The sequence below is a fragment of the Labrus mixtus genome, chromosome 2 (genome assembly GCF_963584025.1).
Source record: "Labrus mixtus chromosome 2, fLabMix1.1, whole genome shotgun sequence".
Classification (NCBI taxonomy): Eukaryota; Metazoa; Chordata; class Actinopteri; order Labriformes; family Labridae; genus Labrus; species Labrus mixtus.
The window spans coordinates 2,535,289-2,559,989 of record NC_083613.1 but is presented as its reverse complement, the minus strand read 5'-3'; the positions used below and the strand labels follow the sequence as shown (position 1 = coordinate 2,559,989).

The window sequence follows — 24,701 nt, the reverse complement described above, 5'->3', positions numbered from 1 at the left end:
GGGGAAACACTGCGCTCTACATATGCAGGGTTGAAGTGATTAGCTGGAACAATAAATGTTGGGATGAGTGATGGATGAGAGCAGCACAATGAAGCAGTGAAGGGCTCCCTTATTAGGTCAGCTTCCAACTGCTGACAGGATATGACACGCAAAATCTCTCAGTGGAATGTATGATAATAGTGGTGCGCGTGTTTTTGTGCAGCTCAAGTGAACTTAGTCCACAAATGTATGTTTTTCTTTCCCCACATAGACGGAGAGAAACAAGGCAGCATTAACTTCACCAAAACTCGCAACAGTTGTTTGAGTATTCAAGGATATAACTAAAGGTCACATACACATACACACTTTCCTCTGACCCAACCATTTACCCTGACACAGATGTGTGCAAACACTCAGGCTGGTGAAAGTGCACACTCAGTCTCAATACAGGATCCTTTGTTCACTCAGACAGTCCAGTGTCCACGGATAGGGAGCAGATTTGAACTACATGAGTCAGTGAACTTTGAAGAAAATGTTTTTTACCCTGCTTTGAAGATGAGCCACACTCGTGTCATCCCGTTATTAGACAGACAGGGGTGAAGTAATCTTCATTCCTCTCTCACTAGCTTCCTTGCTGAGGAAGTTGGTGAATAGGGCTTTGTTGTTGTTCTATTCTGAATTCAGGAGTGATTTTTGGCTTATTTTTATGCCTTATTTTTATAAAATATCCTTTTATTTAGCTGCAGTCATCAGAGGCACATATGTGTTGTTATGTCTGTTGTTGGTTATGTATACGTTTACGTTATGTGAAAAAAGAAATCGACTTTCTTCTTCCTTCTCTGTTGCTTAGTGGCACGATTCCCTGGGAAACCCTTTCACTAGTGCTCCTCAGTGCATCGTTGGTGTTTTTGATGACTTTTAAATCTTTGGCAATTAATTAATGATACTGTGCTCCATTGAAAGGTCTGGTGTCAGGCGGTCAAATGACTGGAAAAGTCATTAAACTCAACCTGTTCGAGGAAAGAAGTGCAGAAAGAGGATATGAAATGTCTCTCAATCTGTGAAAAATACCTAACCTCCTGAAAAGTGTTTTTTTTATCATATGAGCTCACTAGAGTTTGATTGAAAAGACACGTAAGAAGCCTCAAAACTATATCAGAGTTATAAAAGGCTGCACAAACAGGTGAAAAAATAGGTCACATTGCAGGAAATGAAATGTTGGGTGCTACAACATTTAACTGATGATGCCAACGACGGCTATGTAAATATTTAATGACACTGACCAACAGGTTGTTGCTGAAGATGAATAAATATTTTAAATAAAGTTAAGTTGTAGGCACAGTGTAGGTGTATCTAAACATTGGATACATTTTCTACTTGTTAGGTGTGTGTGTGTGTGAGTGGGAGCCGTATTTTTTCTGCCTTTTTGTCTTTGCCAATTACATCCCTGATTAATGGCTGATCACATCACAGTATTGAGCAGGATTGTTTTTGGAAGGTAGTTTTTGTAAAGGGGTCAACACAGCAGAGCATACTGCCTTAATTTGATTACTGGAGCTAAGGTGATTTATCGGCACAGTAGAGTGGCTTGTCACCATAAAATACAATGCATATTCCTGCTGTTAGGAAAGCCAGTTGTTAAGTTTTACTGCATGCACACATGTCAAAGAGAGCTCTTTGTCTAATAGTGTCATATGGGAAGAAGATTAGATTAGAATAGTATTTTATACCAAAATGTATCTTTGAAAACTTAGTGTGTGCTGTAGATCCCTGCTTGAGTTGTACTTACTCTCTAATGTTGTCCACTTTGGACAAAAGCATTGCTAATGGATTGTACAATTGTAGACTTAAGTAAAGGGAAGAAGTGGGCCCACATTCTCGTTCCCTGCCCTGGAGAGCACAGCCTCTGAATTTACAACACCTTTCTAAGTTTAGTGATACTGAATGGTGTCATGCTGTGTCTTGATAAATCATCTCACTTTCTTTGCATCCTCTGCGTAAGGACCTGCTAACAAGCTCAACATGCAGCAGCTGAAACCTGCTGTAATCATCACCAGTCACGTATCACACTTTCTATTTTTAACCCTGCATAGCAGAAGGTGAAGAAACGCAGTAGAAAAGTGCACTCCGGCTCTGCTGATGCCGGTCCCACCTTGAAATCTAACGGAATATTCAGTCTGAGTTGTGAGCTCTTTCTTTGTGCCTGCTCTTCTCCTTCACTGTTTCTCTACTTGCGTAAGTTCTGTCTGTTTGCCTTTTCTTTGTACCTGCTTCTTTATCTTCACAGTTCTCTCGCTTCCCTTCTTGTGCCAGCCCTTGCTGCTTTTTAAACTCCAAATATCAACCCCATTAGCACTTCACTGTGTGCATTCATAGATGACACTGTGCTAGATAGGCTTCTGACTTTATATCTGTGTGGTGGGTGATTCAGCATGTCTGTGTGTCTTTTCTTTAAACAAATCTGGGTGATGGTTGAATCTCTCCTCTCTGGTGTTGATCCTGTCCTGTCCTGTGCTCTGCTCTCAGCGTGTGAATGGAGCAATGTGCAAGTACGGCCTCCCTGCTGGCCTCGGTGCGGGAGCAGGAGAGGCAGTTTGAGATGCTGAGCCGAGCTCTGGAGGAGGAGCGGAGGTCGTGTGCCGGCACCCTGCCCCGCCCCCTCCCCAACATGCAGGTAACACAGAATGACCCCAGCCCACTCCTTCTAGCCCTCCATACACATTTTTCAACGTGAAATCCCTTGGATTCTCCCTGGATCTGAAGGAGTTCGTCTACTGTCATCTCCATGGTCACCCCATCCCATATGTGTGGACATGCATGTTGGCTGCAAAACTAAACCACACTAGGGGTTCCTCCTCGGTTAGTTTTTAGTGAGGTTGGGCTTTTGAAGGTTGCTTGAATTTGCATTGAATTTTGTGATTTGAAAGTTAAGTCAAATCAAGAAACTGAATCAGGCATTACCAATAGAATAATCTTGATGTTGACACCTTGAGTGCACGACAGTTTTAACTACATTTTAAAATGTATCTAATGAAACTACCCAGGATTCCTTAATTACCTGGATACTCTTCAAACTGACAGAATAATATAAATGTTGATCCATAGAAAAACAAAGTGTTGTAATATATTATTTGCCATATCTCTAAACTGAAGCACCTTCCAGTAAAGCCTTCCTTAGGGGGTTGTCAAACTCCCTGTTGCTTCCCACAGCTTTCACCACATTTTTTCCAAGTAACCGTCATTGTCTCATTTAAAGTCCTCTGATCATCGTCTTCATTTCACTCCACCAATCAAGCCTCATAACCCAGTGTCACCCATCATGTTTGTCTTGACTTGCCCCTCGGAGTTTGCATGCAGGGTGATGTCTTGCTTGACATTTTGTTTTGTTGACCTTTTCCTTGAAAGTTGTCAAGAGTCCAGAACACCAGCAATTATTTACAATTCACTTTCCTTATGATGTTTTTTTGCCCTGGTATAAAGACATTTTTCCAGCTCTTTTTTTCAGCGGATCAGATCAAAGGCTGTTTCATGTGCTTTGGTTTCTTGGTCAGAAATCTTTGATGCTGACTCTTGTTTCAAAGCTGACGTGTGTCTGCTGATTGCTTAGACGCCCTCTTTATCATTATTGAGTCAGTAGCCTGGCCCAGAGACTGAATGGTGAAGTATTGTCTACCTCACACACCGACTGGCAGTCACGCACACCCATTATTTATTCACTTCCTTATTGACGCTCTTGGTCAATGCGTGAATAAACCAGCATACACACTAACACTTACTTGTGGCCCTCAGGCAACCTTTGAACAACTCTTTCATAAACAAGTAAGCTCTCCTGCTTGCTTACTTTCACTTTTTCTCTTGTATGTAGACACACACTACTCAGGACATGTCCCAGTCCCAGGTAAGTGTAGTGGCTGATAACCAGCAGAAATATAGGTGGAGCGTGTGTTACAGTGAGAGTAAGGCTGGCTCTTATCTGTGTGTGTTTACATAGCCCAAAGGCTTCAGCATGCCTCTGCCACTCTCCCAGGCAGCGCAACACGACCTCAGTTCTTACTGACAGGTTCCCACACGCTTGCATCGCCCCGGCACTTTCTACTATTCTGTCTAGCTGAGTCCTTATCCGAACTTAAGAGTGTGTTCTTTTGCTTTGTCTGTGTCTTGTGTATTTGCCCTTGGCTGAGTGGCATTTAAAAGCTAGTCACTGCACTTCTCTCTGGTGTTATTTCCAGCTTCTGAAAGATATTGCTGTCAGCTCAAGACAGCTCTATACTGTCTCTTATTCAATGTTGAGTATTTTCCCCCTCCTGGCTGTGCCCCTTTACTTACATGGCAGTGTAGATAAAACTGCAGATTGCTGTAGAGATACATTTAGCTCCCCCTGTGGCTGGAATGGAAATTGCGCCACACCCATCAGCACTCCTGGGCAGACAATGCTGGTGGCGTTGACTCTTTGTCTGTCCTTCTCATTCCGCACTTATTCATTTCATTATCGACTAATTATTGAATCCTTTCATGTCATTATCAAATTCAGTCATGTGTTTATTGAATGAGTGTGTCCCAGTTACCTCATTGTTTGTGTTTTAGAAGTGAATAGTGCATGAATGCTCTGTGTTTGTGCTAATCTACAGTATATGATGGTAGTCTTCTTTCTTTAAATATTGAAAAAAATCACTTGATTTAAGAAGAGCTTGCTTATATTGGTTATGGTGTGGCTTTAATAACACCGAAAAAAAGCAGTAGTTTGTCTATTTAAAGCTAGATGTTTTTAGGATTGAAAAAGATTTTTAGTAAGGGCTGCCTTTTTAATTTCAACTGGTAATGTTTTACACTGGATGGCTGTAAAAGTTCAGCTGCCCTTAGTACAAAGTTTATATGGAAATGCAGATTCATCTTTTTAATTCCAAGTGTAAAAAAAGATACTTGTATATTCAATGTGTATGTGTATTGGATCCCCTCATATGTGTTCCTTCCTCCCTGCAGAACGGCCGCATTCCTTGTGATGCAGACATAGAGAGGCTGACACTGAACGAGGGTTACATCAACGGGTCGCATCTTGTAAGCATCTTTACAGCCCACTCAGTGTCCACTGTTTAGTTCTTGATAACAGAAAGTAGTGCAAGATCTTAAGTTGTTAATATTCTGAAATGTGTGTGAATATATGTGCATTTGCAGTTCAGTATGGAGCCTGGTCAGGTGATGCAGGAGACATACACTGTGGAGGAAGACCCCCAGGAGTTGCCCCCTGTTGTCTCTGTGGAGACCAGTGAAGATGGAACAACAAGGCGTACAGAAACGACGGTGAGTTGATTCAAAACAGAAATGAATCTGAGGTATTCGCTTTGAATTCCCTTGATTGGTTGGAAGTGAGGCAAGACCCCCCGTTTAAAGTGGTGTGAATGTTCTATCTCTTCTTTTGTCAAAGGTTAAGAAGGTTGTAAAGACTACCCACACTCGCACAGTCATCCCCTCCGTGTCAGACACACTTTCCCTGGATGGTGGTGGTTCAGTGACAGGGATGGGGGGCTACACTACGCCCATGGATCGGGTCTACAGGCAGGCCCCAGGAGGTGGTGTGCCAATGGAGTACCCCACCCATACAGTGCCACGCAACTACATCTACGGACCTCCAGCCGGCTATGACGACTACCGTACGGGACCCCCATCTGAGGCCTACACAAGCCTTAGTAGAGGAGCTTGCATGGATGATCGCTACAGGTATCAGTCTGAGGAAATTTATTATCAGACAGAAACTTTTGGCCAAAGATTTTGCTCTCAAGCTGCTTGTCCCTCTGTTCTCCAGACCTGTCCATCCAGATGGTTACAGAACTCTAGATCCAAACTACAGAGCCCTCAGCAGGAACCAGCTGGACCCCTATGCTGCGCAGCCACAGGTATATTCACCAATTGCTGGATCACCAAGATTGCTGAAGATACCCTTTTCCCAGGATATTAACTTTGACTCCTGACACTTTAAGATTCACTTGCTTATTTTTGTGTTTTGCCTTCATGCTATTAAAAAAATGGAATAGGATTTCAATGGTCCATGGACACAGTCCATAGGCTTGCAGCTACCCGTAGCAATTGAAATGTGGCTTCAATTCTTCTGGATCATACTCCCTGTCCCTGTGTAGGTTGGGCGTATGGGAAGTGCATTGGAGCTGTCCGCCATCCCAAGGTTTGTCCCAGAGCCGTATGGACTGGAGGATGATCAGCGCAGCATGGGTTATGATGAACCCGACTATGGTATGGGACCCTCAATGCACTACAGCACCATGCCACATAACCACCAGGCATTTAACCATCGACCCCCACGCAGGACAGGGTAACTACAGCTTTTTCGTTGTGACCCATAACAAGTGAAATGTAAAAGTAGGTACATTTTTAATGTGGTTTTCAAATCAACATGTTGATGGTTGTATGTCCTCTTCTTTTTCCCCAGGAGTTATGAGGGCACCTTGGATGGTGACATGAGTGGTCCAGGGGACATGTACTATTGGGGAGGAGGAGCACCCCTGGCTCAGGATGAGAGAGGCAGCATGGCTTCATTGGACAGCACTCTAAGGAAAGGGCCTGGCCCTGGTGGCTGGCGTCAGCCAGAGCTGCCGGAGGTCATTGCCATGCTTAACTACAGACTGGACCCCGTCAGAAGCAATGCAGCTGCATACTTGCAGCATCTCACCTATAAGAATGATAAAGTAAGTGCTGCACGTGTTTAATCTTTTCACAAACCTTAAATTGACATGACCTTAAATAAAGGCTTTCACTTGAGTTACGCAAATGTACTTCTACATCTACATCCTTAAAGACTGTCTGCCCATTTCTCAGTGTGTTTAGTTGTCAACATAGCAACATCTTACTTTCTAATGTGAAATAATGATTTTTCTTTAGTTAGTTTTCATAAGAAATTGTACCACCAAACAGTTTTTTACTGGTTCTTGGTTGCAGCTAAAGTAGCTCTTATGGTGGGACTTCCAGGTGATGATTTCCACACCGAAGATTTTTTTTCTTTTTCACTGATGGTCTTTAATTAAGCTCCAAGCTTTTATTTTTCCTCCTTTTTTTTCTTGGCTTTTTATAAACATATAACTGAACTTAACTTGAATCTCTTAATTTGAGGTGTCCTTTTTCTCTCCAGGTGAAGTCTGATGTGCGTCGTCTGAAAGGCATCCCAGCACTGGTCTCTATGCTTGACAACCCAAAGAAAGAGGTTAGTTTCATGTTGTCCTCCGTGGTTTTCTGTTCATTTTTTATTCTTTAGAAGTGTGTTTTGATTGAGCTTGAGGGGGTAGAAGAGGGGCTTAAGGGATGTAGTGTATTTCTTACATAATGTTGCCACAGTTCATTTGGCTGAGAAAAGGTGAACTTGACACTTGCCGCTAATACCAATTGAAAGGGAAATAGAAATAAGCATTACGTACTTGCCATCTTTGCATATCCTGTAGGTCAACATTTGCGCTAAATATGGTTTCAGCCAAAACATTCTTCAGTTTGACTATGATTCCCTTTCATTTAGCATACCAGTAGCAGAGTTTTGTCTACGCTTGTATGGGTGTTACCAGACAAACCACATCATGCATTCCACCCTCAAGGCAGAGCAGCAACTTAATTTCACATTTCATGCTCTAAGGCCAATGATAGGTCAGAAGCCCTGCTGGCTGGAGAAATGGGTCAAACAGCATCTGCATCCTCTAAAGTGTTTTCAAGTGGTTACAAAAACACAACACACTTTGTCCCTTCTGTGTATTAGCCTTTTAGGCAACATACCAAACACTCACAAGAAGACAAGGGATTTTTTTTTAGCATGCAACCAAAAATACAACTGTATGATGAATGCAGTGCTATCTTTGATCAATACTTTATCAAGATTAATAGCTTACTGTTGTGTCTCTGTTATAGGTTCATTATGCAGCCTGTGGAGCACTAAAGAACATCTCATATGGCAAAGATGCCGACAACAAGATTGCCATTAAGAACTGTGATGGAGTGCCTGCTCTGACCAGGCTGCTGAGGAAGACCCACGACCAGGACCTGACAGACACCATCACAGGTCAGATTGAGGGCGCGGTCACACTGGTCATCTGTGCCATGCTGTACCCAAGCACGTGGGGGGCAACGGGGGGGCCCGGCCCGCGGTCACACTACACAGGACTATCCGTGCCTAAGCACGATTACCTCTTGTACATAACGTCTTAATACAACACATGCACGCTTTATGTTATTATGAAGCGTGCTCAGTTTACAAACAGGCGGACGAGAGAGAGAGACGCGCAGTCGAGTCCGCGTCTGCACATCAGAGGAAAAACACAGAGCATGACAGCTTTCTCCTTAATGAAGGCTGTCAGCGGTGTGTACCCACATGCTTGTGCTCGTGCATGAAGTGTACCGTGCCGAAGCACACCTCTCTGAAATGTGCCAAAGACAAGGAAGTGTACCGTGCCTGAGCACGACACGGAGCGGTCACACTGGTCAAACGAACTGGACTTAAGCATTGAAGCGTGCTTGGGCACGGTACGGATGGCCAGTGTGACCGTGCCCTGAAGCACTCTGTGTAGACATGACTTGAACTAACAACAATATTAGTGGTCTGACTGGTTTGTTGATGTTGTGGCTAAATGTTATTGCTTTAGGTGAATAATAGCGTTGAAGTTCGCTTCATGATTACGAATATATGAATTTTCCTTGTTACACATTTTCCAGGAACACTGTGGAATCTATCGTCCCATGACGCTGTGAAAATGGAGATCGTGGACCACGCTCTGCACGCCCTATCAGACGAAGTTATGGTGCTTCACTCAGGCTGGGAGCAAGGAAGGAATGGAACAGGAGGAGGGGAGGAGAACTGCAAGCCCAGACATCTTGAGTGGGAGACAGCCCTCACCAACACAGCAGGCTGCTTGAGGTATGGAAAATGAGACTGTTTAACTTTTACTGATGATACAGAAAGAGAGGTAGGCAGATTGAGAGAGGGTTGTTGAAGACTCGAGAGGAAAAGGGAAACATGCCAGCTCAACAGACTGATGGAGAAGTGGGATGTTGATCACACTTCTGTTTTTTGGGGTGCTATCTGTCAGTCACTGCAGTAAAGTTAACTTTTTTAAGACACTCCTTATAAGGAAATAATCCAATTAGCACGCAGGTCCATCACGTTCAAAAGTTTTTTTTTTTTGTGTGCCACAAGCTTATAGACCGATTCTGACTTATATACCAGGATATCTTATTTTATCTATTTGATTAGGACTTTAGGAAGAGGACTTTAGGGTTAAATTAGCTGTTGAAGAGATATGCAGCTTAACAATAAACTATCAAGGATCAGGCAAGGGTGAGAAGGGAATTTCAGGGTTTGTAGGGAGAGGGTGCACAGAGGACACTGGGGCATTGACCTACACAGTGTAAACAGTGTGTTCCAGCCTGCCAGTTCTCTATGCATTCCCTTTGACCACATGATACTGCAGTGTTAATTTGAAGGTCTCCAGAAACGTGTGAATACATTTGTACTCTTGAAGAAACTGAAAAGTTTGGTTGTTGTTGTAATGGACTGAACAGCTTCATCCTAGTACAACATATGCCCATCCACAGTTGTCGGTCACATTTTGTAAAGTGTGTGTGTGTGTGTGTGTGTGTGTGTGTGTGTGTGTGTGTGTGTGTGTGTGTGTGTGTGTGTGTGTGTGTGTGTGTGTGTGTGTGTGTGTGTGTGTGTGTGTGTGTGTGTGTGTGTGTGTGTGTGTGTGTGTGTGTGTGTGTGTGTGTGTGTGTGTGTGTGTGTGTGTGTGTGTGTGTGTGTGTGTGTGTGTGTGTGTGTGTGTGTGTGTGTGTGTGTGTGTGTGTGTGTGTGTGTGTGTGTGTGTGTGTGTGTGTGTGTGTGTGTGTGTGTGTGTGTGTGTGTGTGTGTGTGTGTGTGTGTGTGTGTGTGTGTGTGTGTGTGTGTGTGTGTGTGTGTGTGTGTGTGTGTGTGTGTGTGTGTGTGTGTGTGTGTGTGTGTGTGTGTGTGTGTGTGTGTGTGTGTGTGTGTGTGTGTGTGTCTGTCTGTCTGTCTGTCTGTCTGTCTGTCTGTCTGTCTGTCTGTCTGTCTGTCTGTCTGTCTGTCTGTCTGTCTGTCTGTCTGTCTGTCTGTCTGTCTGTCTGTCTGTCTGTCTGTCTGTCTGTCTGTCTGTCTGTCTGTCTGTCTGTCTGTCTGTCTGTCTGTCTGTCTGTCTGTCTGTCTGTCTGTCTGTCTGTCTGTCTGTCTGTCTGTCTGTCTGTCTGTCTGTCTGTCTGTCTGTGTCTCCCTTCACTCCATCACCCTGCCTTCCCTCAGTTGATAGAGAACAGTGTGTGTGTGGCCCAGGCTGTGTTTACATATAATGCTTCCTCCGCACTGTAATGCACTACACTGCAAAGGCTTCTGATGCGAGCAAGGGAGTCGCACAAACTTTCAATATTTCCTGATGCTAAGCTAATCTTTTTATTTTGAGTTAGACATCTGTCATGTTCTGCATTCAAGATTTAATTCAAGTCAGGTTTTAACATTTTGAATGTTTGGTGACTGCTGCATATAAATAAATAAACTCCCAGAGATATGCATTGAAGTGGAACCCGTGCCCCCTGCTGTGTAGGGGAATGTGTCCTGCCATTGTGAGAGGGTGTGTCTGTCACTTTGACAAACAGGTCAGCACAAAAGAACAAGGCTGACTATCATTCCACAGAGTTTTCTCTCTAGTTTTTTCTATTTTTTAAAAGCTTTCTATATCAATAGATGAAGAACTTAGTGGGTTTCAGTTTCCAATTGTTTCCATCCATCAAGTCCTGTTAGAGCTCTAACAACAACTGAGTCTGAAAGCAGTTGGAGAAATAGGTCCAGAGCTGTAACTTCATCTTACTGAACTGCACTCTCTTTGTAAAGCACTAGATTTAACAGGACTTTCATTCAAACATCTCTTGGGGGTGTGTTAAAGCATTGTGGGCAGGAATTCTTCTCTACTCACTTAAATTGCCTTTTCCCATTCCCCTTGAGCATCCTAACTGCCTCATTAATGCTTCTGACCGTTAACAATGCTAATCCTTGTTTTGTTTTACATTCTTTTTTTCTCATAGAAATGTGAGTTCAGAGCGAAGTGAGGCAAGAAGAAAGCTAAGGGAGTGCACAGGATTGGTTGATTCGCTCATGTACATCGTCCAATCCCAGATTGACTGTAAAGATGTCGACAATAAGGTATGTGGACCTTTGAATTATTTGACCAATATAACTATTTTAGACCCAGTGGTTTTAAGGTGCTTGATAATAGTTATGCATATGTGACCTATGTGACAGCTGACGTTACGTTTGAAAATGAAACATTTCTGGGCATGTGATGTGACAGCGATGTAGGTTTACCAAACTTCTCGAGCCTGCGTCTCATCTTGATGCTAAAGGCTTAGGTCTACATTGGTTGCTACAAGAATTGCCCCCCCCAACTCGGCAACCAAACCATTTGGTAATAGAGTTGCATTGCTGGCAATGTGGCCAACAGGCTTTTACAATGAAGAGCAATACTTGCAATAAAAACAAGACTTGTGTTTAAATGTCGTAAGAGTGCAGTACTAAATCTGCTGAATACAGGTCTAAGGGGTAATGTAAATAGATAACACGGTGGTGTATGATGCACTCTGGCTGATTTGAAATAATTGATTTTCTAATGTTTTTCCTTCCATCCCTTCACTCCATCACCCTGCCTTCCCTCTGTCTTCTCCTCAGTTGATAGAGAACAGCGTGTGTCTGCTGAGGAACTTGTCCTATCAGGTGCATAGAGAAATCCCAGGCTGTGAGCGCTACCAGGAATCTGTGCCAATCAACCAGGGCCCCGCCCCCTCCAGTCAGAAAGGAGGCTGCTTCAGCTCCCGCAAGGGCAAAGGTCAGTGTCACTGAGAAAGTCGTACTGTATTTGTTCAGTCTGTAGGAGTATTTGCGATGATGTCATTGTTGACAGCAGTGTCTTGCCAGACTGATACTAACACACACACTTGCACAAACAAAACCACTGGCTCGCACAGGAATGTGAGCAATTTCCCCGACCAGTGGAAGCTCATCCTCTCTCCTGCTGTTTTCTGTTTGTGTTTCACTGAGAGTATTGATTTGTTTTTGTCTCATCTCATCCAGTGGCTTTGTCTGTTCAAATCAAATCTTTTTGCTGTGACAGTGAATATCTAAGTCAGACATTGTTGTTACATCTCAGCTATTTTTATTTTTTCCTGAAAACTTTTAATTTACGTAAAGGTAAGGGAGGGATAATACAATTAATAAATAAACAACTTGACTTTCTATTAATGATGATAACTTAAAAGATAAGCTCCAAAAAAAAGAGCAGAATATATTGCTGTGAAAATAATCAGAACCACTGTGTGATTTCTGCTTTTGACACATTCTGTATAATCAGGCAAACATCTCTGGTTGGAAATAAATTCATGGTGGCAGAAATGTTTCATACACTATACAAAACAGACTAAACTACAAAGACAGTGCATGAAAGAGAAGATTCAAGACGAGGCTGTGACGCACAATGTCTAATTTAACCTGCTATCAACCACTGCTTACTGGTTCAGTAAATACTTCCCCGTGAATTTAAAATGTTGTGTATTTGCACACGGATGCATTTCATTCAGTTACCGCACAGATTAGTATGACGTTACAAATTTTACAATGGTCATATTAGCTGCTGTGTGCTTTCATCTTCTGTTTATTAAGCCTTCATACTTGGCATGTCCCATTGCTGGTTTATGTGTGGGGTTAGCAGTGCTGTTGGGATGAAGGTGATAACTGGGTGGCTCAATGATGGCTGCTTTCCTCTTACTTACTGTAAATGCTCTCTCTTCCTCCCTTGCTGTTTTTATCCCTTTTTGCCCCTTCCTTCTTTCCTCTCTTCTTCTCTCCCTTCTTTTTGAGCTGGGCTCCAGACGAGTGGTTTTCCAAAGGTAAGTTCTTATCTCTGTCAGACTATGCTTCTGCTGCCTGTTGTCATGGTAATAGTAATAGAGTAGCTGACTTATAATGCTGATATGATTGTCTTAGTACTAACATGCATGCCCTCTGTTCACCTTCAAATGCCCAAATGCATCTTTTTTTTTTGTCATAGCATATGTCTAACCAAACCAGAACAAATGTACTAACATTGGAACAAATTCTGTAAAATCAGACTCAGTCATATTTAGTTTCTGTCTCTAAGGGTGTAAATGTGAATGTTTGATTTTAGGGAGGAAAGATGAGGATGCAGCTGCAGACATAATTGACATTCCAAAGAGGACCACACCTGCTAAAGGTAACTTAAGGCTCAGCTGACACTCTTTATTGAAACGTAAAACAGAACAATATACATTTCTTGATAACCTTAATGCCCTTCTAAAAATAATTGTCTACTGCTTTTATTCCTTTCCCCCCTGCTCTCCCCCTATCTGCTCCTTCTGCATACTTCTCATTATTTTATGTTTTCTATCCTCACTTGCTCCTCCACATTTACCCTCCCCCTCCTCCTTCGCTATCCCATACCTCTCTTTCGCTCCTGTAGGCTATGAGCTTTTGTTCCAACCTGAGGTGGTCCGGATCTACACCTCTTTGCTAAAGGAGTCGAAAAACCCCACTGTGCTGGAAGCCTCGGCTGGAGCCGTGCAGAACCTGTGTGCTGGACGCTGGACTGTAAGAGCTGCCATCCATCAGTATACTCTGCAACACCTTTATGCAACTTATATTGTTTAAAGTAGCAATAGTTGAGTAATCTATTAATGTCAGATGTTTAAAATCATATTTTCAATACTCAATTTTACATTTTATTGAATTCACCAGGTCTGCTAAGAAAAACACAGAACAGCTCTATTATGAAAGTTCAACCTGACAGCTGCCTGAGCACTGCCTGTCGGTAGTGGAACTGAAAGATCTTTCTGTGTGCATGTTATCAGTTTAGAGCCTCCACCCAGCCCACGCGAGCAGTTCAAAATCTAGACAAGCTTACCTTGTTTTACCACAAGTCACTTGTGGTGCTCAGGCAAATACACTGCAGTGATGATCCCTTGATAGTAACATTGTCATGATTTGGCATTTGCCCTCCAGCAAATAGGTTGGGCTTAAAACCATAATCATGTTTTGTCAAAGGTAGAGGAGGAAGTCCCCTGATTAATGAGCTTAAAATTTTGTCTTTTTTAGTATGGGCGATACATCCGTGCCCTGCTGCGCCAGGAAAAAGGTTTACCCATGATGACTGAGCTGCTGGCTCATGGCAATGACCGAGTAGTCCGCGCCATGTCTGGAGCCCTCCGCAACCTGGCCATTGATGCACGCAACAGAGATCTACTAAGTGAGACTCAGAGCTCTGTGTGACAGATTTACTTAAACTGTCCTGCAGCCCCATGAGATCGTCTTTTTTATCATTATTAATATACTTTTTTTTTTTTTTTTTTAACACTTCTCCTTCTGCTTGTGTGTGGTCAGGTAAACATGCGTTGCCTCACCTGGTGGCAAACCTGCCCGGTGGAGGTCAGAGTCAGCCAGTGCGAGCGCTGTCAGAGGAGACGGTGGTTTCAGTATTGAGCACGCTCCATGAGGTGATGGGCTCCAGCCTGGAAGCAGCTAAGTGGCTCAGGGCCTCACAGGGCATCGAAAGACTTGTGCTCATTAACAAAGACGGGTGAGAGATTTTGAGATGATCTTGTGTTCATTTTGACTTTCCTTTGTAAGTGTTGACTTCTTTAAAATATCTGTTCTTGTCCTTCCCTGTGTACCTGTGTCATCAGACATCGCTCTGAGCGGGAGGTGCGTGGGGCTGGCCTGGTGCTGCAGACAGTGTGGGGCTACAAGGAGCTGCGACGCACTTTGGAAAAAGACGGCTGGAAGAAGACAGACTTCATGGTCAACCTAAACCCTCCAAGCAACAACACCCGGGCCAACGGAGGATATGAGGACAGCACTCTGCCACTCATAGACAAAGGTGATGATGCTCGGGTGCATGTGAACTTTTGCAGTGACTTTCTCTGCAAGGCCAAAGATCGAGAAGATTGCAGAGCCTAAGCAAGTCTTCGGTGTCTGCTTTTCATTTTAATGGGCATACATGTCCAGTTCTGAGAAGCTCTAAAGACTGATTTGTTGAAATTATCGAGTGTGCCTGGCTAAAGCTTTTCATGTAGGACTTAGGAAAGCTCTACCTTCAGTGTTTTCAAGCAACACAAGTTGTGTATTTGACTTAAGCTCCACAGAGCTTACAGACTTAACTGTGGCAGCGTTTCAGAGAATCAGCACTTCTTACTGATTCTCTGTGTGTTATGGTAAGTTGTGTGGACTTCGTAGAATCATGTAGGGGCTGCAGTTAATCCTCTTATGTTTGTCTCAATCTGCTTGGCACTTAAGACGTTTAAGAGTCGTCAACACCCATGTTCATGTTATGATTTCTTCAACGTTTTCAAACTACTCCAATTAGGGAGCAAAGAAAGATACAATATGTAGTTACAAACACTTGCTGGCTCGTGTCTCACACTTGAAACACTTACAGAATACTCAAACACCTACACGCTGTTCTATCTTTGGCAGGAGATGGTGTGTCTGTTAAAACTGCCTCTGTGAGGGAACAGTAACATCAAGTACATATTGTTGCTCATTATTTTGTGTCCTTGATACACAGGAGGAAAAGGCGACCGTGAAATGATTCCAATGAATGACATGGGACCAGGCAAGTGTGACCACAGCAAAGTCAAACATAACAGACCAATTAAACGATAGTCTGTCATTACTTTTTTCTTTTTGTAAGATTGTTCCTGAAACTCTGGTACCTGTGGTTTAACCCCCCCCCCCCCCCCCTCTACAGATGCCTACTCCACACTGGACCAGAGAGGGAGAAGGAACACTCTGGATAACACACTAGAACCTGCTGACAAAGATGCAGTACACATGAACCAGCATGACTGAACTTCTGTACAAGTAACGCAAACTCTATTACATACTCGCAGCTTCCCTCTTCTTACCCGAGTACAACTTCAGGTATTTACAGCAGACAATTTGAAGACATGATTGTTATTTCCAGGTTCTTTCTGGACAGCGTTCCTGCAGCAGACGTTACTTTCTGTTAGCGCTGGGCAAGGCTTCCAGTTTGAAGTAACCTGATACCCTGAGACCACAGGGTTCATTAGTTAAACTTAATATATTTGTATTGCATATTAATTAACCTATTAATTTCACATTTTTAAGCCTGCATTCTTTTTTTAGGGCCACGGTGATTTAAAATCTGTATACCTTGAACCACATTATAAGAGCTTGCAGTGTCACATTTGAAATGAGTGATTCTTCATTATCAGCAGACTTCAGGGGCTGCAAACCAATCTAACTATACTGTAGGTACTCATACGGTTATAAAGGAATAGTGAAGGGGTCTGAAACAGTCAGAAGATCAGAGTCAAGTTGATGTGTTTAAGGGCACATTGACACTAGGCAATCCTTCATCCTCAAACTCCAGTTTCTTTTGACTAGTGTGAGGGCTCCGATGTAAGGTCTTTATCTGCTCTTTCTTAATATTAAATAACAAAGAGTAAGGTCTTTTATGGAAGCAATTAGTGATCAGAATTCAAATGATAAAGCTAATTTGAAAATTCAAATGCATTAACAGAAATGCTTTTTAAGTTTCAGAATATGGGTGTATTATTTGACTCAAAAATAAAATGATTAATTTATCTAATTTGAATTTTAGTTTTCAACTTTAAAAATGCATCTCGAGTCGCTTTACAAAAAGCAGGTAAAAGACTATGGAAGCGACTAGTGATCAGAATTCAAATGATAAAGCTAATTTCAAAATTCAAATGCATTAACAGAAATTCTTTTTAATTTTCAGAAAACGTTTCTTTATCCTATCATCTCTCTGCACCATCTTCTTTGTAAAGTATTTCCGTCAGCCCCGAGTCTGTCCTGACAAAGTTGAATAATCACCCATCTGAAAAGATGGAAACTGGAGGAAAAAAAATCTAACTTGTTAACCATGTGATGATACAGGGACTGACATCCTCACTTCCCTTGAAAAAAATGCTGCCGTGTGAACAGACATGCTTTCACACACGCCCACAGGCAGCATGTTGGTGCATGTCTTGTTAAAGCACTACTGGTGATGTGTGTCTTTCACATCATTTCTCACAGGTGTTCTTTTTTTTTTTTCCTGAAACATGACCTAACATTTAACCCACCCCTGTAACACATTCTCTCCTCTAACTTTGATTTGACTAATCGGTTCTCTCTCTCGTTGTTCCCTCTTCCTCTTTTCCTTCTACCTTCTCTTTGGATTTAAACTTTTAACACTCTTCATCAACCCTTTCTCTTGTCCTCTGGTCTCTATCTCTTTATCTACACACTCCACTCTTTCTTGTTGTCTCTCTCTTTCCCTCTCAGGGAGGGATGTATGGGGAGAGGCAGGCCTCTTTGCCTCTAATGGATTCTTACGATGGTTAGCTACACCACTGTCACACTGCATGTCAGCGCATGGTATGTGTGTCCCACGGGCTGCTCTCCACTCACTGCATGGCCTAAAATGTCAATTGTGTATAAAGAACTAAGACTTTGTGTGTTCCATATTGCCAGTGTTGTTAATGAGCATCCATTGTAATGAACTTTTGCTCCTCCTGCTGGTGAGAAGTGTCACTTATTTATGTTCTCCTTAGATGTGATTTTTTTTTTGTCTCTGCACTTGTTTGTGTCAAACAAGTGTCAACATTGTTTCCAGCTGCCTCGACTTTGAATTGTATTTTGTATTCAGTTATTTTAAAGCGTCTGCTGTGAATCTGAATTTTAAATGTGCAATTATTCCCACCCAGGCATGAAGTCTGCATATTAGCTGCTCTGCATGATCAACTCCCCACACTTCTTCTCTTACAGAAAAACTGATTGTGTGCATCACAAGACGACAGCCTCCTCCCACCTACTGCCCTTGCTGAACTGACAATGAGGGACCACTACACTAAAGATGGGGCTACACACCATCCTTAACACTCAGCTGTTCTGTCCCTCTTCATTCTTTTGTAGCCTCTCTCTCTCTCTGCTTCTCTGACATTCCTTCATTTTAAACTGATGTAGATGCCCTCTCCCTGTGGACAAACTGAACAAGACACTATGACCACTTTGTGATCTGCGAGTCCCTGGACTCCAAAACAGTAACCACTCAAATCAGCTACAACACTACAACTACAACTCGTCTGGACAACACTACTTCTTTCTCCGACAAAAAAATAAAGACGATGGATTCATCTAAGAACTTTTCTATTTCTTGGAGATTAGAACTAAGACCGATGAAGCTTACTGGAAAGAACTGTTGGGAACAGAGCGGGATACTTTTTGGTGAAATTTTACATAATGGCTTGATACTTTGGAAGAAATTGAGGGAAATGTGACATTTCCTTTCTCTCCTTATATAGTACAAAAAAAACGACCAACAACAACCGATGTTAAATGATCTTATCAGATATGTGTTCAGCTTCTGCTTCTGTTTTGGTCGTGGTTGTTCCTCTTCTTGCTTTTGCTCTGTTCCACAGTAATGCACACGTGCCAAATGACACTGCTAATGCTGCGACTGCCAATACTGAATGCAAGAACTTCATACACTGAAGACTTTTTACAACAGCTACAGTCATCTGCTTTGTTTTGTGCTCAGTTTGTGTAAGTGACAGTCCATTGCAAAGATGCATGGGGATGCTGCATTTTACTGTATATGATTGTGATCTATAGATTTAACCGTGGAGATACTAGAATGGGTATACCTACAGACAGAAATGGAGAGACAATAAAATGATTGTACATCTTGTTGAACACAGTATAGTCGGTTTATCTATAATGTAAGCCCCTTAACTATAATGTAATTCTTGGGAGATACCACATGAATCAGTAGGTGCATTTCCTTTTATATCTGCAGGTCTGTGATCTTATGAATGTGTACTAACAAGACTGTCTCTGAAAGTATCTGGGTGGGCTAACTGGAGTGCCTCGTCTGATGGGTTTGTCCAACATGACAAGGGTAACCAATTAAGGTGTCTTTTTTTTTTTTAAGCAGGTTACTCTTGTTGTGAATACTGTCTACAGAACTCAGCAGTTTTATGGGACAGTTAAACTTGTAAGAGTTGATTCTTGTCATTTGGATTGTTTTTTTTACAAGAAACTATTGAGTTCTGTATGATTGAAAACTTCACAAACCCATGGTCTAACCTGGCTTTAAAGAAACAAGAGAAGTAAAAAATGGGAGAAGACACAGTATTGTCGTTTTGTTTTTTTGCCCACATTTCTTGAGTTCAGTGCTTGTTGTGTAGAAAAATGCATTTTCTTAGTGCCGACTGAGATGTAGATACTTACTGAGCAGATGATTAAAAGAAGCACTAGGGGGGTATAATGTGTTTTTTCCTTTCTTTTTTTAAACTTTCCTTTGTTATTTTTTCTCCATACTGATTAAAACACGACAGGCGGTGCCTCATTTTGTCAAAGAAACATGTTGCCTTTTCAAAATGGACTGACTAAAAGAGAATAGATGAGCAAGGGTTTGTTTGATAATCTGTGTAAGGTGGACAAGACCAGAATTTGACATCAGATAAATTGAGAAAAAAAATAAAAGCACATTTAAACTATATATACAAGAGAATATTTGTTAATTTTAATAGTTTAATGTATTTTTTTGAATGTGGATTTGGGTTTAATTGTTTTGGGTGCTCTGGGTGAACGCATATGCAATCAGTTTTTATGTCGAAACATTCAGTTTATGTCTTAATTAAATGCAAAATAAGTTAGCTAAATGAAATTCAAAGATACTGGAACACTAATGGAAAAATCTGATTATTGACTACAGCGTAATATCTTTGCCTTGGCTCTTAAAGTTGCACATTCTCATTTATGAATGAATTCTGTAACTAGCAATACTGTTTTTAATAAAAAGGAAAATGATTTCTCAGAGCTTTTGTTTTCTCCTGTCTTATGTTCATCACATTATTTCATAACTTACAAAAGGGATTAGGGTCCAAAAAGAACGACATTTGCTGGGTCATGAAATTGTTTTTTTTTTTCTCGTGAATTTGAAAAGCTGCCAGTAGGTGTCGCTGTCCGTGTGAGAGTGTGTTTTAAATAACAACAGCCTGAGAGGTGATAAACATTAAATCACTCTGGGACTTAAACGTCGTTGCCTCACACTTGACTCATCGTTTGAAAACAGTTCTAGTGTCCAAAACGTCTCTGCTCCTGCAAAAGAAACACACAGGTAAGTGTACATCTGATGCTAATGCTACTTCACTTTAACTTTTGAAGGGTCGACTTGCATTCAGTGGCATTTTAGCTCGACTATTCAGATAAATAAAATAGTATTCCAACGGGTAATTATTTCTTGCAAACAGGTAGAAATTGCAGTATTTTTAAATTAGCTATTTTTTGACTGCTAACAATGCAAGCTTTAATAACGACTAGCCACATCGGCTATAGCATGCTACTGACAATGAAATAAACATTAAATTTGTAACCTGTCCTCAACTCTGAGTTAGAGAAAATACAACAGTTATTGTTGTTAATTTGCAGTTTCAAGATATTACAAGTTATTATTGACAAGTTCACCAAAGTTAACCTTGCACCAGCATGTTCCTGCTCCTCCACGTGCTGCGTGACAGGTCAACTTCAGGTCAAAGTAAGAGCTAACCACAGCTAGCTTAGCTGTTTTAGTTAATATTAGACTGTTGAAGTTGACAAGTGATATTTTTGAGCTCACATTTCAAAGTACTGAATATAATGCAATTTAAAATAATGTAATTTAATTTTTTTTTTTACAAAAGATATATCTTTGAAAAGTACAGAAATGAGGAAGGAGAATGTAAATCTCACAGATGTTAATGGCGCCTGTTCATTTTGTTCTTTTTTGTTTGTTTTTGTTTTGTTCTGTTTTTCTTAATAGCTTGATTGGAGTATTTTTTTTGTATTGTCCATTTAGTTTATTTTATTGGATTTTGCATTTGTTAATGCTGGGTAGGACTTGACAAGCCTAGGCTTCTTCCTATCCCTTTTCCAACAAGTCAAATGTGTATTATATTGAAATTGGCTTTTTATTTTTTTTATTTTATACAGATTTTTTTCCATTTGTTTATTCATTTTCATCTATTTTTAATCGTTCGAAATAAAGGATAAAGAACATTTCGACACGCTGCCTTTTTTTTTTTTAACTCAGTCCAAAGACGCTTTAATTTTAATTATTTTAAAGTAAAAATATTTTCTATATTAGAGATTTGGGAGGACTTCTAAAGTAGCAGTGCGTGGTGTTGTATTGATAGCACATACATCAGAAAGTATTCAAGACGTATAACATACAAAAGCAAATTTCAGCGACATTTTCCTGGTAAATTTGAAGTGTGACAACTCAATAGAGGTTGTACAAATATGTGTGTGCTTGACATTGAATTTAACCATTCTCTGCAACTCTGTCCTTCCTCACTCCCAGCGCCCATGTGGATATGCAGAGGTTCATGTGGCCTGGTTATAAGATGCAGCTTCTTGCAGAGCTGCAGAAACAACAGAACAACACCCAGTTCTGCGATACTCTTTTGCAAACCGAAGGTAGGGGTATGCTAATTGAAGATTTCATTAGTACAGCACACTTAAAGTCGGAGCTGAAATGGTGACCCTTTTAGTTGTCTTTGGTCTTCTAGGTATCTCAATCCCCGCCCACAGTTGCATCCTTGCAGCTCTCAGTCCCTACCTGTCTCGGAAGCTGTCAGCATCCACCTCTCTGTCGGGTGAGAAGCACCAGCTCCAGCTGCAGGCTCTGAAAGCCCAGACCCTGCTTAAGCTGGTCGGTCTTCTTTACTCTGGGGAGCTAGAAGTAAAAGGAAGTGTGGAGAAAAATGATGTGCTGTCTGCAGCCCGCCAGTTGGGGATCACAGATCTTGTTGAAGGACAGAATTGGCAGATGAAGGAGAGAGAACCACAGAAAAAGGGTTCACTATGTAGCAGAGATAAAGAAGAGAGAACTGAAAGTCTAAAAATGCAAGATGCACAACAAGTCCAGTTAGACTTCGCTGTAGCGAGAACTGCAGATTCTCCACCTGAAGAGAGAAGCTGTGTATCCATAGGCACACAAACTATTGCAACTGGTGAAAAGGCTGTGAGCAGCTCTTTTACTCACTCCAGCCAAACTAAAGCTTCAACCCAAGAGCCTGCATCCTCTCTACCTCAGTACAGTACATTACTAACCCAAAACTTCTGCTCCTCTTCCTGCCCAACCATACCCTTCATGCTCAGTGAGGCATCAAGTGATGGAGCGTCTACATTAGATCCATCCTCTGACAGCGTCACCAACCCCACATCCACCTCTGCTTCGTCCAAAAATGTGATGGCTTTGCCATTTTTACTTGATGAAGACTCGAGCTCAAGCGCGACACCTCAGGAACACATCGCATATCAACAGTCATCTGAGGGGACAACAAATGGCAAGATGGCTGACGGTTGTGAAAACACAGAGGAGATGAACCTCCATATCCATCGAGAGGATCCACGTAGAGGAGGAACATGTACCTCTAAAGAGAAGAGGCAAGATCATGCACATTTAGGGATGAGGAGTCTAGCTAAGATGAAGCAAATGCACAAGATGATGGAGGCCACACAGATTTCTATCAAGGTAAAAAAAAAAGTTTTACACAAAGAAAAATAAGCTTGTAGGTATGTTGTTGCATAGTTATGTGTTTCTAATCCCTTCAATACAAAGTGAATGTGATGCCTAGTAGTCCACAGTGCATCAGTTGTACTTTCATTAGATGTAATGATTCCTACATGTATTGTCCCTGACAAATAACATATCAAATAATAAGTAAATAAACCCTGTCAAAGTTTACACTGCTTTGAGATGGAGAGCACAATGATCCTCTCGGCTATTAAGACATCCCTCAATCAGTTGAAGTGGAACTTTTCAAGATTAAACTACCAAAATTGTGAACCACCCCTCTTGTTTGGTGGAAAAGAAGCCACCCCAAGAACCACAGTTTCCAGAGTTTAAGCAAACAGCAGTGCATCAACCCTGTACTCGCCTCCCTTCACTATCGCCCTGTTGATTTTAGAATCTGTTTTGAAATGCTCTTACTTGTTTTTAAGTCACTGCAATTTATTAGAACTTTTAACACCTTACACCCCAACATGATAACGCTGGTCCTCTGAGCAGTCTGTCCTTATCATCGCTCGGGCGCAGCGGAAAACTCAGGGGCGACCGGGCCTTCTCAGCTGCAGGCCCCCCGTCTGTGGAATCAATGCCCCCCCCCCCTCATCAGAGGCGCTTACTCATTAAAGTCAAAGCAAAACACAATACCTTCCTTTTTCCCCTGGCCTTTGAAATAAGTTAAAACATGTTGTTGTTTTTATGTCAGCTGAGGCTGTTGTTAATGTGCCATACAAATAAACTCCACTTAAGTCTGTCTCGCTCTTATCCCCTGGATCCCTCTGCAGTTTGGAGTTGAACTAAAAACAGCTACGTTAACATTAGAATCCTCAAAGTCTCTAAAATGAGACGGGAGATTTGAGACAGGCTTTGCTTGTTAACCAATACAGATGACTTTGTTGGATAAAAATCATCTCCCACTTGGGGCGCTGGTGGCACTTTGGTTAGTGCGCGCGACTCATGAATGGAGGCTGTGGTCTTCCAGGCGGGCGGTCCAGGTTCTAATCCCACCTGTGGCTCCTTTCCCGCATGTCATTCCCCACGCTCTCTCTCACTGATTTCCGACTCTATCCACTGTCCTATCTCTCCAGTAAAGGCACAAAAAGCCCCAAAATAAATCTTTAAAAAAAAAAAATCATCTCCCCATTAAGTATTAATAATTTTGTCAGCAGTTTCCTAGCTGACAGACGCAGCTTTAAAAACTTTTTGTCTTCTTTCACGGTCAACGAGAAGAAGGGGGGAAAAAGAGAGAGAGGATTTTCTGTGTCTTCATGCTTAGATGGACTGTGACTCCTTGGACTCAAGTACCACAGATTTAGCTGCCTCCTCAGTAGAATGTTCACATCTCTTATCTGGTATGTGTTTGGACTCAGTCACAACAAACATGTATGAATCCAACATGTCTGCTTCCCTCTGCAGGTGAAGCTGAGGAGGAGGACTGAAGAACAAGTGTGGGAGGTTGTGAATAGGCAAGACTCCGATGAAACATTAGCTGCTCTAGCTTCCCTGCAACAGGTAAAAAGTGATCCAGTCAGGTTACTTTATTGGATGTTTGCAGCAATAAATTAACAACAATTAGCATAATTTAAATTTGGAATATTTTTTCACAATATGTCACATTTGTTTGAAACGGCTGGAGCTTACATACGTGCACTTTTTAGAGTAAGAATATTTATAATGAATAACTTCTATAAAAACAAATTTGACTACAAATAAACTGATACAGAATATTTCAACTGTCATCTATTCTCGAGAATTAAATTAAGTGTCATAATGAAGTTTAAAACCCCTTTCAGCACAACAAACATGACATTTATTCATGTAGGTTTCTGTGGTTAAAAAAAGGCAACACATCCATTCAGTTTGTACGACCTGAACTGCTTTGTTTGGTGACAACATACAGTTCAATGTCACATATATAGCACAGTGCATTGCTGAGCCTCTTTCTCCTGCATAATGAATGTAATCAAGAAAATAATAAGTGAGGTGGCTGAGATATGTTGCAACCCATTTAAATCCGAGACTGTAAACAAAGCTGCCTCCAGAGCAAGTTTTGTCAGCCGCATGAGTGACCATGGCAACCAAAAAAAGAGC

At 41.7% G+C, this 24,701-nt stretch overlaps 1 protein-coding gene across 8 annotated transcripts in view; it reads left to right on the top strand.

Annotated features, from left to right (window-relative positions):
• The window catches only part of ctnnd1 (catenin (cadherin-associated protein), delta 1), a 34,744-nt gene that overhangs the window by 4,183 nt on the left and 5,860 nt on the right, over nt 1–24,701 (top strand). For 3 of the 8 annotated variants that reach the window (XM_061047411.1, XM_061047419.1, XM_061047420.1), the window contains exons 2-22: nt 4,960–5,034; nt 5,152–5,277; nt 5,402–5,694; nt 5,780–5,870; nt 6,111–6,301; nt 6,419–6,674; nt 7,115–7,186; nt 7,876–8,026; nt 8,677–8,878; nt 11,050–11,167; nt 11,690–11,846; nt 12,886–12,903; nt 13,182–13,247; nt 13,494–13,621; nt 14,126–14,276; nt 14,411–14,606; nt 14,713–14,906; nt 15,594–15,641; nt 15,777–15,858; nt 17,341–17,396; nt 17,825–19,879. In XM_061047411.1, the coding sequence (XP_060903394.1) occupies nt 5,158–5,277; nt 5,402–5,694; nt 5,780–5,870; nt 6,111–6,301; nt 6,419–6,674; nt 7,115–7,186; nt 7,876–8,026; nt 8,677–8,878; nt 11,050–11,167; nt 11,690–11,846; nt 12,886–12,903; nt 13,182–13,247; nt 13,494–13,621; nt 14,126–14,276; nt 14,411–14,606; nt 14,713–14,906; nt 15,594–15,641; nt 15,777–15,858; nt 17,341–17,396; nt 17,825–17,883 (2,649 nt within the window). In that variant the 5' untranslated portion in view covers nt 4,960–5,034; nt 5,152–5,157 and the 3' untranslated portion in view covers nt 17,884–19,879. Of the gene's footprint in view, nt 1–2,505; nt 2,654–4,959; nt 5,035–5,151; nt 5,278–5,401; nt 5,695–5,779; nt 5,871–6,110; nt 6,302–6,418; nt 6,675–7,114; nt 7,187–7,875; nt 8,027–8,676; nt 8,879–11,049; nt 11,168–11,689; nt 11,847–12,885; nt 12,904–13,181; nt 13,248–13,493; nt 13,622–14,125; nt 14,277–14,410; nt 14,607–14,712; nt 14,907–15,593; nt 15,642–15,776; nt 15,859–16,782; nt 17,435–17,823; nt 20,181–21,401; nt 21,518–21,609; nt 22,578–24,026; nt 24,123–24,701 lie in introns of those variants that run through there. The other 5 variants (XM_061047377.1, XM_061047394.1, XM_061047386.1 and 2 more) reach the window with 5 other exon arrangements.